General features: G+C 49.2%; 1 protein-coding gene across 1 annotated transcript; it reads left to right on the plus strand.

Annotated features, from left to right (window-relative positions):
- Positions 1-4,859: 4,859 nt before the first annotated feature.
- Positions 4,860-17,889, plus strand: Gdf10 (growth differentiation factor 10). Its single transcript, XM_051141862.1, has 3 exons — positions 4,860-5,466; positions 14,868-15,796; positions 17,493-17,889. The coding sequence occupies exons 1-3, from the start codon at positions 5,160-5,162 to the stop codon at positions 17,682-17,684; spliced, it is 1,428 nt and encodes a 475-aa protein (XP_050997819.1). The 5' UTR covers positions 4,860-5,159; the 3' UTR covers positions 17,685-17,889.
- The last annotated feature ends 387 nt before the right edge of the window (positions 17,890-18,276 follow it).

Raw genomic sequence — 18,276 nt, forward strand, 5'->3', positions numbered from 1 at the left:
CAGACAGCAATCTCCTAGTAGTTTAGTGGCTTGAGAGTCAGGATCGGATCCCAGATGGACATCAGACGTGTGTGACAGCATCCACTGAAGTCATCTGAAAACAGCAAGAGTGAGACTAGGGGTGGGGGGTTGGGGGCTGAGAGAAGCAATGTGGCCTCTCTGAATTCTGGGGCATGAGGACAGACAAGAAGAGATTGAAAAAGGCTCACACAGGACACATGGCAAGGGCCTGAATGCCAGCCAGAGGATGCAGGCTTTGTCTCTCTCTCAAAAAGGACCATCAAAGGTTTTGAGGAAGATTATTGGAAGGATGTATGGAGGCCGCACAACCCCAAAGGAGTAGTGATTTCCAACGTGTCTATTTGGTTGCCTCTCCAGCAGACTCCTCTTAGCTGGCCCTGGCCAACTCAAACACACACACACACACACACACACACACACACACACCAGCACCACCACAACCACCATCACCACCACCACCACCCCCTTCTCCAAATCGGCTCCCTTCAAATTGTCACTCCCCACAGGGCTGCATTCATGCATTGGTTCTAAATAGTCCCACTGTTTAGCTTTAACGAGAAGTAATACCAATCCCTGTGTTTGCTCAGAGAGCACCATATTTCATCAAACCAGAGCCCATGCAGGCTCAGATTACTGTCTGAGACAATGTTCTGTAATCCTGGTTTATTCACATGTCACGGGTATTTTAGCAAAACAGAAATGAATGGCCCTCGCCACCCTAGGAAGTACCGGGAGAGCTGGGTTCCCGCCCAAGGGAAGTCATGCTTTCCCTGGCTACGGTTCTCAGAGAAACTGACTCTGATCCTCTAAGCTTTCCCCACTTTTAGAAAGAGAATATGGGTTGGGGAGGAGTCACAGACTGGGTAGTTATTTCCCCCATAAAATGCGAACTCCACGGATGGATTTTGCCAGAGCAAAAATAAAATCTGTCATTGATTATAAAGTCCTTTGTGATTGTTATTTCACAGATTTATTACACTCCAGCCTGGCAGCCTGGAGAGGCCCTGAGATTCTTGTCTCTAGCGCCCCACAGCTCATGCCCCAAATGGGGACAGGGACTTGCCGGCGTTTCTTTTGTCCTTTAAGGGCCAAGAGCTTTGGAAATTTAGATGAAGAGCCGTGAATCATGCCACAGACACACGGATAACAACAGCTCATTCTGGAAGGCTAGCACTGCTAACCAAGGAAACATGTCCCTTTCCTCTTCGCTTTTGGCAGTGCGTGCCAACAAAAGTGATTTCTCTGTAGAGCCTCTCACCAAATCTCCCAGTGTCTGGGTCTTCTGCTCTGAATGTGCTACAACCTCCTTCAAACCCGCCACCACAAGAGCAGTGATGATGCCATCAATGCAACCTCCTACCATCTCCCATTAGAAGATCGCCAGTGAACCTCACAATGCTCTGCTGGTGCCAATGTATAGAATTGAAGAAACTGAGGCCCAGAGAAATTGATTACATTGCTTAAGGTCACACAGCTAGGTAATAGCTATAACGGGACACAAGCCTAGTCCTAAAGGGCTTCACAGGGCCATACGGCTGCTCCTACTTCCACTGACTGGGTTCACGTGAAGCCACAGACACAGCACACAGCACTGGAGGAGAGGCAGCCTTTCAGGATTTAGAAGCGCCATGGGGCTGCCCCAGAGCAACAGAACTGGTTAGAATCACAAACTGACTCACTCACAGAAGAACTGGACAGTTCTATCAAACAAGGGCGGGAAGAACGTTTCATTTGTCGTTTACCCCGGGGAGTGGTTTTTAAGAAACTCAATGGTTCCTGCTTTTTAGAGCCACCAGATTGTCCCCTGCTAGTTTGAGGTGTGGGTCTTCTAATCACAGGCACTCCTTACCCCTTTCTCACCCTTTTCTGAGCTGAAGACAATCCTCCTTCCCCCCCCCCCCCAGAATGTGTAGCATGAAGGATGGAAGGCTGGGCTTCCCTAAACTACCATCTCACCTCTGAAGGGAACATTCCTACATTGCAGTGCATAAGGTTCAAAAGCCTGATCTTAACAGAACAGTCCCCATCCAAGAGCAGAATAACTGTGTGGGAAGCTACAGAAGTAAGAGATCCAAAGACTTAGATCCATAGTCAGCCATCTCCACTTGTATTATTCCGAGCTGCAGCCTGAGCTATTAAAAACAAAACATGTTCATTGGCAAGCTCCACAATTAGCCTCATTTCCACGCTCAAACACTGTTCAGCGCGAGCTGCGTTTAGCACAGATTGCTTCTTGTCTGTGCTGTGCTGCTTGGAGTGCTGTGCTGGGGAGCTCGCGAGGATGTGACCCAGTGGTAATCTGAATTGCTTCACCAAACACATTTTTATCCCATCATCTCGGCCACATGAAAGGGGGCCACAGTGCTCCAGTGTTCAAAACTTTACAATCCCGCTGTTCGGCAATAAAACGAGGCAAGAAATATTAGCCGTCCCTGGCTGATGCCTTAATTCTTTCGGAACAATGTCAGAGAATCTGTACCCTACAGGTTTTAGTGCCTGCTAAAGCCTGACCCTCTGGCTGCCTTGAATGGAGGCAGAATGAGTTAAGGAGGCTGAGAAGGCTTTAATGGACAAGGGTCCGAATAGCCCAGCTTGTGCCGGCCTCCTGCGGGCTCACCCTCCTTTTCACAGGCCTCGATTGTGTTTGGCCCCAGCAGAGACAAAACTACCCCTGAGCAGAGGTTACCCCCAGCTGGCACAGGTCAGAGGCATTCTAGGGGAGAGGAGGGAGGCAAGGGGAAGTGAGGGCACATCAAGAAGGAGGGAAATGAGGTGGGGGCAGGACATTTATAAGGTCTAGGCTATTTATAAGGAGAGACTTCAGCTACAAAGCTGGGATTTGGTGGACGCACCTCTAGACAAGCCATTTTGGGAAAAAAAACAGTTCACAGAGCAAGTGGGAACTATATATGGATGGAATGTTGAATGCCGTATGAATTAATCTTCAAAATAACATATATTTGCATACATAATAAACACTATCCCTTAGCACTTCCAAAAGCTACAGGCCAAAGTTTTAGGGCTCTGGGTAGGATGGACTCTAACCTGACAGTCTGAGGTTTGGGGGTTTCTTTGTTTGTTTCTGCAAATGAGTTGTTTTACACAGTGGCAGAAGCTTTTCCTAGAAATTTTCCATTACTGTCTCATGATCCCTCCAAGAAAAGTAACTATTTTGGCTCCCAGAGCCCAGAGTTACCAGATAAGAGGAACACTGGGTCCACATGCAGTGCCAATTACATCCAGCACAGAGGGTGACCACGCACTGGCTTTCTGGGCTGGAAGAGGGGATCCTGTCCTTCCTTCTAAAGCAGTGGTTCTCAACCTGCGGGTTGTGACCCCTTTGGGGGTCAACTGACCTTTTCACAGGGTTCTCTTAAAAACATTGGGAAACACAGATATGCACATTATGATTCAAACTGGTGGCAAAATTACAGTTATGAAGTAACAATGAAAATAATGTTGTGGTTGGGGTCACCACAACGTGAGGAGCTGTATTAAAGGGCTGCAGCATTAGGAAGATTGAAAACCACTTTAGAGTCTAAAGATCCCTTAGCGTTTATGGTCCTGGATTCCTTTCTCAGCCTGCTGAATTCTCTGGACCTCCTCCCCTAAAGAGTGTTTTCAAACGCACAAAATGAAAGCCCAGGTTAACAAAGGCAACCAACAGCACTGTGATAATACAAATATCTTAAAGCAATTATCTGCAGCACAATAACAGTAATGAATGTTCCATTTCATTAATTCCTTAATTATCAGGAGACCCAAGTTGCTGTAATTTCAATATAGTTTAAGCAAAAACTTTGGGAAATCTGAAACACCTTTTCTGGAAAATGAAATAAATGAGTGATGTCTATCTGTGAAAAGCCACACCACTAGGCACTAGGATTGGTTGCTTGGCTGTTTCGGTTAAAATTAGTAAAAATGACCAGATTTCCCCCAGCATGACCCCAAATTCTACCTATGAGGAATTAACTTTGCTAGAATGAAGCATCTTTGGGGCCCTTCTCCCCAGAGACTAAGCTGCCTAGCAGGGGTCAGGGTCACCCTACACCAGCACTGCACTGGAAATTCTTTAAGAAAACCATAAGCTGTTTTCCCCTGCCTCTCTGATGCTTTGGAACTTTTTATAAAGTAAATTGAAAGCATGTTCTTTCGTTTCTTAGCAATCCTATCTGAAGCTTTATACAGACCTTTGAGGTATTTCTTCAGCAAATGGAAACATTGTTACCAAATAAAAGGTCAGTTAATTCTAATTCTGTATTTTGATCAAGATCTTGCTTCGCTTGCCTTAGGTTGGTTGAGCTTCGGAACCACACCCCTTTTGTTGTTAAATCCCGAGCTCCTGTTTCCAAGCCTGCACCTTTGCATTTTGAGCAGACACTGGCTCAGAGACAACTAGGCACACATCCCCTCTGGGGTCCTCATGGGGGAGCTGTCATCTTCCAACCACATAGCCATAGCATGCCATTGCAGGGGCAAGCCCTCAGGCTGGCCCCCCCCCCCTCCAAAGGCTGCTTGCCCAGCCCCCGCGACGCCGAGGCTCAGCTGCAGGCAGCGACACTCCGGAGCCGGCTGCGGGGCTGGGTCTCCGGTTCTCGGTGGGGGAGCAGGGAGCGCGCCCGCCCACACCCACGGCCCCGACACTCGCGAGCGCACACCCCAGCGCGCGCACGCTAGCACACCAGGGCGCACGCACAGCACACCGGGGCCACAGACGGGCTCTCAGCCGCCGCGAGTGTGGACGCAGCCGGATTCCCCACCACCACCACCACCTCCCCCCCCCGCCCCGAGGGCGCTGTCGCCACCGTGCCCCGCCCCGCCCCGCTCCGCCCCTCGAACTCTCCAGTCGGGGCGCCGCTCCGTGGGTTGCAAAGTTTGTAGCGCGAGGCAGTCAAGGGAGCGCGCCGGCGCGGTCTCCGCTGGGCTCCACGAGGCTCCGGAGAGCCTTGATCTCTGGCCCGGTGGCGTGGATACCCGGCGCACAGTGCTACAGCCGCGAGCCAGTCCCGCTACCTCGAGTCCCCGTCAGCGGAGTGTCCCACACGGATACTCCAGCCGAGAGCGAGGAGCGCAGCCAACATTGAGGCCTCCCTAATCTGTCCTCCTGCGCTCAGACCCTTAGCCATCGTCGCTCAGCCATGGCTCCAGGTCCTGCTCGGATCAGCTTGGGGTCCCAACTGCTGCCTATGGTGCCACTGCTCCTGCTGCTGCGGGGCGCAGGCTGCGGCCACAGGGGCCCCTCATGGTCCTCACTGCCCTCGACAAATGAAGGTCTTCAGGGGGACAAGGAACCCCAGCAGTCACCCGGGGACGCAGCAACTGAGCTGGGCCCTGGCACCCAGGACATGGTCGCTGTCCACATGCTCAGACTCTATGAGAAGTACAACAGAAGGGGCACTCGGCCAGGAGGAGGCAACACCGTCCGAAGCTTCCGTGCCAGGCTGGGTAAGTAGTGGATGCACCAGGACTCCGTGTCCTCCTTATTCATTGAGGTTGCTTACCTGTCCTCTCTGCTCCTATGCAGCTCTGCTTCTCCCCTCCTTTCTTGTACTGATTTTCAATTCATCCTTTCCACCGACAATCCACTAAATCAGAGCTTAGTACCAGGCCAGAGCTTGCAGTTGGGGACACCAAAGCGGCACTTGGTGGGCAGACCTCCTGACCCTGGGAGCTTCCGCTACTGCTGGACAAAGGTCAGCATATACTCTAGGCTTTAGACACCAAGTGGAGATGGACATGGGCTGAGGACGTCATAAGTTGTGGTGGCGCTTGCTGTCAGAGGAGGGAGCGTGGTCAACGGGTCACAAAGCAGTAATAGTGGAAGTACCAAGTACTGAGCCCAGATAGCAAGCCTGATTTGGGTAGCAAGGAAGAAAAGTGCGCCGAGAAAGGCCTGTGTCCCCAGGACTGAGGACTTCAGAAGACAGGATTCAGAGAAGGACCAGAAGAGCCTCACCCCTCTCCTGGCTCGTGTTCCACTTCTCTCTCTTCACACCTAGGATTGAGCTTGACGGAGGCCACTTGACAGAGGCCCTCTTCTTAGGGACAGTCTCTCTCTGAGCTCCTGCCCACAAACTTTAGGCTGAGCAGCCCTTGCAAGGTGGAGGCTAAGTGCAGAGGAAGTGCAGCCTGGGAAGCAGGTGACAGGGAAGACCCCTGGTTGTCATGGTGACCACTCACGATCTCAGAATGCTGTTCCAGAAAATGGTGGGCAGGGGTCTCTTGCCGTCCCATCTGGGAAGGAGGCCGTTCCCCAGGAGAAAAAATCCTTCAGTCTGTCGTCTTCTCTCCGAAGATCCATAGGAACTTGACTCAACTTTGAGGCTAAATAGTATAGGCTCGGACTTCCTGGGTTCTAGGGTAACTCTGGCCTCCCAGGAATCTTTTATTCAATACCTGGAGTTCATTTCTGGAGAAACATTATTAAATTAAGCCACTTAAGAAGCATTTGGCACGATTGAGTTAAATCACCAAAAAACTACGTGGACTTGTTTGTACTCTATAAAATGAGTGCACAGGAGTGTCTACCCTTCCGGGTTAAAGAAAGACGAGATGACATAATAACATAAGTTCAGAGCCCTGGCCACATTAGATGGTTCTGCATGTTGTAATGCTGGGAACAGAAAGCACTGTGATGGGTGCTTTGTGTTCATATAGGCTTGAACTTGACCTTCGTTGCCCTTTATCTCCTGTCCTTGAAGTGGAGACAGAAAGGTCATCAGGGTCACCAGTGCAGTAAGAAATGAGCATGTGCACTGGGCACAAGCACCTTCTGCAGCCCAGTCATTGAGGAGTACAGTTCTGTCTGTTTCACCCAACCAAGGTGATACTCCCTAGTACAGATAATAGTGAGCATTTTAATGGCCTGGGGACTGCACCTAAATCCAGCACTCCCATTTTACAGATACAGACAAAAGGACTGGGGAGAAAGTTGCTGTACTTACCAGGCAATAACAGCTGTCCTTACTGTCACATACTGCCACCATCTCTCCTTCAGAACTAAGCCTAGAGCCTGGGAGCAGAGCATCAGGGTGGAACAGACAAGTCCAGGAAATCAGAATTCTGGTGCAATCCTGAAGTGTCTCTGGAAACACCCTTCTATCTGGACCCCCTGATACAAACTAAAGAGTACATTCCAACTTCAGTTACCGGCTTGCCTGTTCTGAGCATGTTTTCTTCTGTGTACAGGGTGAGCACTGAACGTAGATTTGTGCCTGGCACACAGTCAGGGCTTGCTTTCTCGTACCTTGCCAAATTTGTTTCATACTTAACCTCAGATGCTCCTGCCACTTGATCTGGAGATCCATCGGAGGGGCTGGAGCATACCAATGCCTCCCCAGGCTAGCGCCCACTCCCAAAACCTGTCATGGCTGCTTCACCCTCATCTGCAGAAGGCCCCGGGTTCTGAGTGGGAGTCTGTTAGCAATGCCCTGACCCAATTTCGGGATCCAGGCCAAGGGAGGAGGGCACTTCTCATGACGTTCTTTCATCTTCTAAATGGCGACTCCCCTCCTAGTCGACAATGGTTTTTAAAGGAACTCAGAAATGGCAAGCACTTTGAACAGCTCTTGGTTTGTGCTCGTTTGCAATTTATTAGCTCTTAACCGAGATTACGCCAGCTTTCCCTGCCCCCTCCTCTCGGCCCTGAAGTGCACTTTGTTCCCTACTGGTCAGCATCTGTGGAGGGTGAGCCTTTGAGCTTGGCCCTAAGGGTTCATCTTAGACCTCCATAGACCTCCACACTCTCAATGAATAATCTGTGTTTAATCCCAAACGACATCTGCCAATGTGATACCCAATGGTTTTCTTGTTCTTCGTCTCCCTAAGATGCCCAGCTGTCAAAACTGTCAAGTCAATCTCATTTCATTCTCTAGTGAACTAATCCTAGTTCTGTTACCGTAGCAAAATACCGGGAGTTTGTAACTCATGGAGAGAAAAAAAAAGAGTCATTTAGCTCACATTCAGAGGCTGAAAGACTAAACCTCATGGTAATGGCTCTAGTGATAAACCCTGGGGTTATGTCACAGTGAACTAGAAAGCAGGGGACAGGTAGCCTTTTGCCAGGGAACTGCCTCCCTTGGGAACTAAGTGGGGTTTCATGAGAGAAGTATCTTCAGTGACCCTCTAGGATTACAGTTTAGGATCCACCTTTAAAGGTTCCAGCACCTTTAAATATTACCACATTGAAGACCAAGTGCCCTGTATTTGGAGACAAACCAAATCCAACACATATCGTCAGGAATTTCCTGAGCTCTTCATTTGGAGGACATACATGCATAGAGTGTTGGCTTTGCTCCCAAATGGCTCATGAACGGGCAGGTCAGATAGAAGGGATCAAAGAACAGGGCAGTGGGATGGGTGGGGTGGGGTAATGATCGATGAGGGTGCTCTGCAGGATCCTCAAGGGTAGCAACTGACAGGGTGGGGGAAGTGAGGTCTTCACAGCCAGAAAGGACCTCAGCACATTGGTGGGCAGGAGGGAGAAAGATGTGAACTGGTCCACTGAGTGTTGGAACTACTGGGCACTTGGTTAAGAGGAATCAAGAACCAGGGTGGCAGATAAGCAGATTGCAAAGAATCCCAGGGAGCCTTGATTTTGCCTGTTGACAGTGGAACAGTATCTAGCATGTATGCTTGATGGAGGTGGGCAGAAACAAAGGGAAGGGGTGGGAAAAAAGAACAGGCGGGGAGATAAGATGTTTTTAAACATGATGAACAAGAAGAGTTCTAAGACCCAAGATTATTCCAAAGATGGGGTGGGGCCTTGGAAATCATTGAGAGATCACGTCACCTGCCATGGGGGCGGAGCTCAGGTTTGCATTTAACATTCTAAGGTTGCTGCTTACCTTTTGTGTCACCTGAGACAAAATAAGAATTGCTTTCAAAGTGAAGTGTAGCTGGGGACGGTGAGGGTAGTTTTTCTCTGACCTTCCTGGTGTATTATTATTACTCACTTGAAGAAAGCCTCTTCCATGGTAGTCATGGAGACACCAAAGCCAGAGATGCCCAGCTCTCCTTGTCTTTTCTCTAGGACTGTGAAAAGTTCTGCAAACATAAAAGATAATGGAGATAGTAGCTGTACAAACATATATATATATATATATATATATATATATATATATATATATATATATATATATATATAACCAATATACAGAGGTTATATATGTGTCATGGAAATGCTCATGATGTTGGTGGTTTCCATGTGCCTGACAAATCACAAATGTGGGACACCAAAAGGAAGATACACCAGCAAGTTGCTACAACAAACTGCTTCCCAGTTTTCTAATAAAATCATCATTAACTCTGCAAAAAAAAAAAAAAAAAAAAAAAAAAAAAAAAAAAAACATAGTAGCAAGCCTAAGTTATTCTTAATCACCCAGAGTTAAAATAATATTTTGTAGAATCATTTCAGTCCTGCACACACAGAAATGCACATGTGTCTACAAACATGTGCTCATAGGTATGCGCATGCCTATTAATCTAATGAGGCTGTCTTTTCTGTGTGTAGTTATTCTCCTGTGCAATCACCCCTGAGGCTTCTGGCGTACTCTCTGGCCTCTGCAGTTCTTCCCACGGAAATAAGGCCTTCTTGTGTGTTTTGTTGGGGTTCTTGACATAGTGGGGATATTATCCTTTCATTTCTCCTAGCTGATGCTTTTGGAGCATGTGTGTGACATCAGGGGTTGGCAGTTCTATGGTGACTGATGCAGTTGAGGCACGTGGAGAAGGGAGCTAAGGTGAGAAGGAAGTGGCATCTACAAAGCCAGCGGTGACTGTGGTTGGCTTGGAGCCCAAAGAGAGGACGAGAGAATTCTCTGCCACTGTTGGAGGGCTAGGCGGCTTGCAAAGCCTCCTACTCTGAAAGACCCTGAGAAAGACACTCAACACAGCCTCCCTTCCCTTCTCACAAGGGACTGGCCTCTGTGTGCTACCCAGCTTGCGTAGAAGTGCATGTTCAACATGCTTTACCTCTGTTATCCCTCGTGACTGTTCTGAGGGCACTGAGGAAAAAAGGTGCCTTGAAGTCTGCGTGTATAGGACAGAGTGATCTGTCTGAGCTGCTACTGTCAGGTTGAGGCCATCAGGGGTACCTCTCTCATTTCCACTGTTACCAAGGTGAAGCTAAGTGCCCTGCTGAGAGGTTGGGGTCCTAAAAACCCCAAAGATCCATAGAGATTAGAGATTGGATTGTTTAAGTAAAAGCAGTCCTTTTTCCTGGGAAATACAGAAATAAAAATCATTCTTTTTTTTTTTTTTTTTTTTTTTTTTTTTGTCTTACAGTGGGTGATATTTGTTTATGGGCTCTGGGCACATCCTAACAAAAGACAGCGCGTAGTGGGGAGTAAAGGGCATGTGTTTCAGGTGAGAACCACTGAAGATGCGCCTGACTCGGCCTCTCAGCGGCTGTAGGACATTATGCTTAGTACCTTCTCTCTCTGACATGTCAGGAACTCCCCCTTTGTTTTCTGTTTGTTTGTTTGTTTGTTTGTTTGGACATTTTATTGATTCTTTGTGGGTTTCACATCAGGCACCTCAGTCCTGCTGTTTCCCTATCCCTTCACATCTGCCCGACATTCTTCCAACTCTCCCCTCAAAATAAAACACAAAAACCAACAACAAAAAAGAAAGCTGTAATATGTCACAGTGTGTCCCACAGTATATGCATCTGTCCACATATTTTTCACTTGTAAATGTTCATTGCCATGAGTCATTGGTCTAGTTCAAGATCTTTGGCTTCTGAGACACCAATGATATCGGATCTTTATCAGGATTCCTCCTTGTCATCCTGTTGTTGCCCTGTGTCATGGAGATCCTGCAACTTTGGGCATCAGGACCCGCCCTTTCAGGCATCCCAGCCATTCACAGGTGTTATAAATTTGGACCAGTTCAGAGCTCTGGATCTGGGCTTGGATGTTAGCTAAGCTGGTAAGCCCACCAGCTCTTTTTCATCTGTACCACCAGGGCAGCTCTCCAGCACTGCTATAGCTAGGCTACCCAATGCCACCATGGACAAGAGGTAGGGTCAGCTCTCCTTCTCTCACACCCTTGGGGCTGGCTCACCCATGGCTTCAACATCAAGGTCATCACCACTGTAATGTCCAGGTGAGGTTTAGGGCCTGCTCTCAGGAGTACTACAGCCAGTGAGGGGGCAGGGCTAACTCTCCCTCTCTCCTGTCCCAAATCCCCCTCCCCCTTCGTTAACTGAAGCAACTCTGGCCCCTGCCCCATCCTCTGTTCTCACAGTGCAGGGTGTACACAGAGGAATCCCCTCCTTCACATCTGTTTCTGAGCACCAGCTGTCACCTGGCTAGTGCTAAGTTCTAGAGATACCCCACAAAGTGCGGCTGACAAAAAGCCCTGGCCCTCTTGGAAAATGTGTTCTAGGGGGATGTATAATAGCAAACAGATATACACCAGGATGCTAGGAATGCCCTGAAGACGAAGTCAGGGTGGACAATGCTGAGCCACGGGAGCCAAAGGGAGACACCATGTGAGCAGAGACCTGGAAAAGGCCTGAATGATCAGAAGAGCCATGAGGGCAGAATTAGCGTCCCTGACGCATGCCACTCGCAGGAAGGCCAGGAGAATGGAACCTGAGGCTGGGGAGGACAGATGTAGTTGGGGAGGTTGGCAGGAAATTCAGGTGAGGGATGTCGTAAAGGATGCAGTGTTTAGGCATCAAGCACCTGAACAGGAGTTGCATGCAATTTGAGTGCTCCCAAAAGAACGGTACCTGTAAAGCCAAGAATAATTGTGATCATTACCATTTTGGATCCCCAAGAGGCTTTGGAGCACCTTTGACTGCCTTTGCGAGGACTCCAAGCATCCCATCACCTAGCCAGGGTAGATCTTTTGCAAATGTTTAGTGGGAAACAGGGTGGATAAATGGAAGGAAAAGGGAGGGAGGCTGTCTTCTCCTTGGCTGTGAGACAGGAGCCTCGGTGCTCTAGCACACTGGGTAGAACAAAGAGGGTTCTCTTCTTGTTTTCTCCCTGGTGCCCTTTGCCCCGCTTAGCCAGAAACACCAGAGGTAGCCCCACTCTCAGCCACAGCCTGGATCTCTTACAGTGCATATGCATATAGGCATATGCATGCATGGAACCCCCACTCTGGGGTTGGGGGTGACCCATCTGGACTTCAACATCTCCCACCAGGCATGGTATTTTGGAGCAAGTTGCCTAGTGAGGGCATGAGCTCCCTTTGGCCAAATGTATTCAAGCCGAGTGTAGTATTATCCTTCCTTTTCTGTTGGCCTCTGGAGGTTCCTCCCCACTCTGGACCAATGAGCAGGATAATTGATGAAGCAATACTTGAAGTAGATTAAAGGCAAACACAAGCTGCCAAGTCAGATATTATAGAGACCAAGTGCTGAGTGAGCATGTCTGGATTTGTATAGGAAACCCTTGCTCTGCATTCCTTGATCCTCTAAAGGAAAATGGCAGGGAAGTACCTTTGCAGACACCCCTATGTCAAGCATATGGCATGTTCCATTTCCTTAATCTTCCAAGGATCACATAAGCTGAGGGTTCTAGTCTTCCTTTGAGACTAATGAAAGAATAAGGCTTGGAGGGTGATGCTCTCCTCCAGGGCCTGGAGCTTGTTTGCTAGCTTAGGTGTGTGTGCTGCAGATATACACAGATCTGTGTGTGAGCTTCCCTGCACATAGATCAGTGACTGGGAGGCAGGAGACAACACAAGCTCTTCCCTTGATGTCTGCAGGTACGCCATGCCAGAGCCCCAGGCTATGGCCAGGAACAGGGACACCTCCCTGTAGTTCCCAGCTAAGAAGTTCTTCACATGCACACATCTCTTTTGAGGAGGGTGTGTCCCCCAACTTCCCCACGAGTCATAACCCCCAGGCACGCATGTTCGGATGGAGAACTCCAACCCATGACACTCAAAGCCACAGAGTTCCAGGAAGCCACGTTTAAGTCCCCAAGACCCAGCATCTCCTCACATGTGGAAGGGTTGATGCACATGTCTGGGGTGGTGCGAGGACCAGGTGAGGTAATATCTTCAGCCTTAACTAGGCCTAGTGTAGATCTTTCCCTCTTTATTTCCTATTTTTGAGGTCCATTAGGAGAGTATGAATAAGTGGAGGGAGGGGAACTGCAGTCACGATACAATATATGAAAGGAGAATAAATAAAGAAGCAAATAAATAACAAGTATGAATATTCCTAAGAGAGTTATGATGCCTTTCCAACAGAAACAAAATATTAAGCCAGCGGGTGGAATTTTTTGAGAATTTTTAAATTTTTAATTTATTACGCGCTGTTCATTTTCAGCGTCTATACATATGCATTCATGCTTGATACCCCATGAAACCAGAGGGGCGGGCATCAGATCCTCTGGAAGGGAAGTTACAGACAGCTGAGAGCTGTTGTGTAGATCCTGGGCCCCAAACCTGGGTCCTCTGCAAGAGCAGCAAGTGTTCTTAACCACTGAACACTTTTCCAGCCCTAAGCCAATGGTTCTCGAAAAATAGTCCCAGCTCATCCTGGATACAGGTGTCACATGAACCCACCTATCTCTTGGAGAGTATAATGCCCCCCTCAGTGCACACATCCCTGGATTACGTGCTCTGGCCCTTTCCCTCACTGTAGCAAACAGATAGCCCTTTGGCTGGAGAAGGAGGAGGAAACCCACCCAGCCACTTTAGTCTTCTCCAGCTCTGCAGTATCCCAAGATGGAAGCAACAAAAGATCTTCTCTCCTTCTAAATCCTAGAGAGGACTTCCTCGCTGTTAAGATTTTACCCTGCTATAGAGGTGATGCAGGTGGCCCTAGGGGAACACCTGGTAGAATCAGGTCACAAGGGAAGGGCTTCCAGCTGCCCCTGGGAAGCATACATGGACACTTCCTCCAAATGCACTGTAGATATGACAGCTGCATGTGCCTGGCCTTCTCAGCTTGGAGCTTGTGTCTCCAGATGACAATGTGAGCCTTGGAGTGGAGTGACATATTGTAGTCCCCATATTGCTATCTGTTTGGAAAAAAAAATGTTCTTTTTTTTTTTTTTTTCAAGACAGGGTCTCACTATGTAGCTCTGACTATCCTGGAATTCATGGTGTAGACCAGGCTGGCCTCGAACTCACAGGAATTGGCCTGCCTCTGCCTCCCAAGTGCTGAAATTAAAGGTGTGCACCCCTATGCCTGGCTGTAAAAACAAAACAAAACAACCCATTTATAAATCCTGGGACAGAACTAACACCAAACGATTATGCTCTTAACCCTATATTACCTTAAAAGGTTCTAAGTTTGCTGGCGGGGTAGGGGGCAGATGCCCTTATTTCACCTCACTTAGAAGAATGACCACACTTAGCGGAACTTGCTTTCAAAAACCACATAGCGCAGATGTACAAATAAATACGAGAGGCAGGTCTTGGAGCTAGCCCAAACCATCATGGACCCTTAATGAAGGTGTCAGTGAACTTCGTTTGTTCTTTGAAAGCCAGGGGAAGGCAAAGAGGAAACAGCCGGAGCTTTAGTGTCTTGTACACCTGACCATTGCCCTCTGTCTCTCCTTCCCTCCCTTTTCTCTCTCTCTCTGCCCCCCATTCTCCTTCCTTTCCTCACAGTGTCCTCTTCATTTCTCTCAATGGGATGGTGACAGTTCCCTGCTTTCAGATCACAACTGTGCAAGTTGGTTGAGGCTAACAAAGGAGACCCGTGTGAGGACTGCAGTAGGCAGGCGAGGAGATGGGAGTGGGTCCTGCTTGTAGGTGCCGGCTCAGGGAGAGTTGTTCTGTTATCTGGGTCAGGGCGGAAACCCAAGAACAGGCTGAACTTCAAGAGAAACACCTAACAGCTTGTGTGGTCTGGTCTTGTCTTTTCTTTGCAGAAGTGGTCCACCAGAAGCCTGTGTATTTCTTCAACTTGACTTCCATGCAAGATTCCGAAATGATCCTCACTGCCTCCTTCCACTTCTACTCAGAACCCCCGCGGTGGCCCCAGGCACGTGAGGTATCCTGCAAGCCACGAGCCAAGAATGCATCCTGCCGCCTCCTGACCCCAGGTCCGCCGGGACGCTTGCACCTCATCTTCCGCAGTCTCTCGCAGAACACGGCCACTCAGGGCCTTCTCCGTGGAGCCATGGCTCTGGCACCTCCACCAGGTGGCCTGTGGCAGGCCAAGGACATCTCGTCAATCATCAAGGCTGCCCGAAGGGATGGAGAGCTGCTCCTCTCTGCCCAGCTGGAGTCTGGGGAGAAGGACCTCAGGGTCCCCAGGCCGAGCCCCCGCATGCCCTATATCCTTGTTTATGCCAATGACTTGGCCATCTCGGAGCCCAACAGTGTGGCAGTGACGCTACAGAGATACGACCCCTTTCCAGCTGGAGACTTAGAGCCTGGGGCAGCCCCCAACAGCTCAGCGGACCCTCGCGTGCGCCGGGCTGCTCAGGTCTCTAGACCCCTGCAGGACAATGAACTGCCAGGGCTGGATGAGAGACCTGCACCTGCCCTGCATGCCCCACACTTCCACAAGCACGAGTTCTGGTCCAGCCCTTTCCGGGCACTGAAGCCCCGCACCGGTCGCAAGGACCGAAAGAAGAAGGACCAGGATACGTTTGCCACCTCCTCACAGGTGCTAGACTTTGATGAGAAGACGATGCAGAAAGCCAGGAGGAGGCAGTGGGATGAGCCACGGGTTTGCTCCAGGAGGTACCTGAAGGTGGACTTTGCAGACATCGGATGGAACGAATGGGTCATCTCACCCAAGTCCTTCGATGCATACTACTGTGCTGGGGCCTGTGAGTTCCCCATGCCCAAGGTACCACCTCTGTGTTCTGGTCTTGCCTCATCCTAACCTAGTTCTATCCCAGTTTGGCCGTCCCTCTAACTGCCTGACCTGTTTCATCACTCGCAACATGGAGATGATGATACATCTCCTGTGTGCTGAGGCAGAAACAGGTGGCCCTACAGGCTGTTAGAATTTATTTCATTTGATGGCGCTTCTTAAAATGTTGGCTTTGATTTTGTTGTTGTTGTCGTGTTTGTTTGTTTGTTTGTTTGTAAGACAGTCTCTCTGCATGTATGCCAAGCTGGCTTCAGCCCTCCTGTTTAGCCTCCCAGCTTTTGGGATTGGAGACATGTTCCACTATACCTTGCTTGGAATTGAGATTTTAAAAGCAAGACATCTAGGTGCAGGAAAAGGGCAGCCTCTTCAGAGACTGAGTCAGTGCTGCCTCCCTGTGGGAAAGGCAGGTATCCAAAGTTCCCTGCTGACCAAGGCTCTTGTATCTGTTTAGTCTGAGCCAGGAGCACTAGTGCTAGAGATCAGACTGCTTTTGGACTCAGTAGCTCTACCAGTGAGCAGTCCCTGGTATGGTACATCCAGAAGTCCAGTCAGACCTCATAGTGCACAGCAGTGTGAAAGATCCACAGCCCTGGACTGACTCACCTTCCCCCAGGCTCGGTTAACTCCATCCATCCATCACCCTGAAACCTGTGTCACCCTCAACACCCACAGCAGTTTCCCCCTTAATTAACTCTACAGAATCCTCTGTGGTCTTCCTTCCAAGAAAAAAAGTCAGTGCATATATCTGATTTGAACCTCAATAAACAGACCGGGTGGAAAAAGCCTAGGCCCAGATGTGGGCCATATAATCCATCTGGAATTAAGGGGCTTCTCCTCACATCCACGCATGCACAAGAGAGAGGAAGGGAGGCGGCTGGCAGAGAGAAATGATTTGTTGGTGGGCTTTGCATGGGCCCAGGACAGATGTGGGCTCACAGCTGCTAGCTTTCACAGCCTGGCTTGCTGCCTCCCCTCTTTCAGAACGTCAGCTGAACCCCACATGTGCAGGTGCTCGTGCCCCTTTCTTGTTGCTCCCCGTTGTCTCCTGCAACAACATAAGGATTCTTGTCAATGACAGCTCTGATCAGTCAGTCAGAGCTGAAGCCTATGACCTATGCTCATCTTTTCAGAAGTGACCACAGATCCCAAGCCAGGCCACTTTCTAGCATCTTGGTCACATTGCTTAGCCATTTTAAGTTGTGGTATCTGTGCCACTACAATGACGTTCGTATTGTCCATATAAATTAATAAGATGTCAAAATGAGAAGATGTCATAGTGCTGCACCTGTCACCCCAAGTCAAGTACATGTTGAAATGCCGGTCTGCAGCCCGTGCTACACCAAGCACATCCTTTTAGCTTGAACCAGGGTTGCTCTGGATGCACATCTGCTCGCTGAGGCATAGTTCCAGGCTTTTGCCCTGCAAAAGCCTCCTTCCAGTGCCATTGCTCCTAGGAGGTGACCTGTAGGCGCCCCTAAGTGGCCAGTCTCCTGTAGCAGATGTGACGTCCCTTTAAGACTACATTATGTGGGCCGACCAAGGGGCACCGGGACTGAGCGTGTAACAGTTTCAGAGGCCTTGTCTTCCAGGCCACCCCTTTGCATGGCCTCATTCATGAAGGAGCAGTAAACCACAAGCTCTTAGCTAACTGTCTTTTCTCATCTTGCAGATTGTCCGCCCATCCAATCACGCCACCATCCAGAGCATCGTCAGAGCTGTGGGCATCGTCCCTGGCATCCCAGAGCCCTGTTGTGTTCCAGACAAGATGAACTCCCTTGGGGTCCTTTTCCTGGATGAGAACCGAAATGTGGTTCTGAAGGTGTACCCCAATATGTCCGTTGAGACCTGCGCCTGTCGGTAAGACGGCTTCAAGGCAGAAGGCGGTCCGGCTTCATCCCTGTCCCGCAGAGTGGCGTGCGTGGAGCCAGGACTTGACTCGGGGGCAGTTCTGAGTGCTAGACAGAGCTTATAGGTAGCCCTGCTGGGACCTAGAAGGATCTGTCCACCATAATTCTTCCATTTTTCCTTGCTAGTGGTAGCTCTGTAAAGACTTTGAGTTCCTGGAAGGAGTTTGGAATTAACTGTGGTCTGCAGCTTCCCATCAGCCCTACACACATTCTTTAAAACCTGGAAATAGCATGTGTCCACAACGTGCACCCATCATCTCGAAACCTGGAAAGACTATGCAAAGTTTGGGGTATTCTCCCCGCCCCCCCCAAAACAGTTTAAGACCCTCAGGCTGCATACTAGAAACAGGGCTTGAATCATGGCATGAATGGGTGTTTTCTCTTACATTTCACTACATAGGCTTTTACTCATGCAATATGCACATGTAATCAAGATTGGTTTCTTCTTTTAATATATGTATTTTTTATTTTAAAACAAAAAGGAGGAGAGCTGACCCTCCTCACCCCCCACAGAGGTAATAATAGTGCAGGTTAGGTGTGGGTTGT

The sequence above is a fragment of the Acomys russatus genome, chromosome 3, assembly GCF_903995435.1.
Source record: "Acomys russatus chromosome 3, mAcoRus1.1, whole genome shotgun sequence".
Taxonomy (NCBI): domain Eukaryota; kingdom Metazoa; phylum Chordata; class Mammalia; order Rodentia; family Muridae; genus Acomys; species Acomys russatus.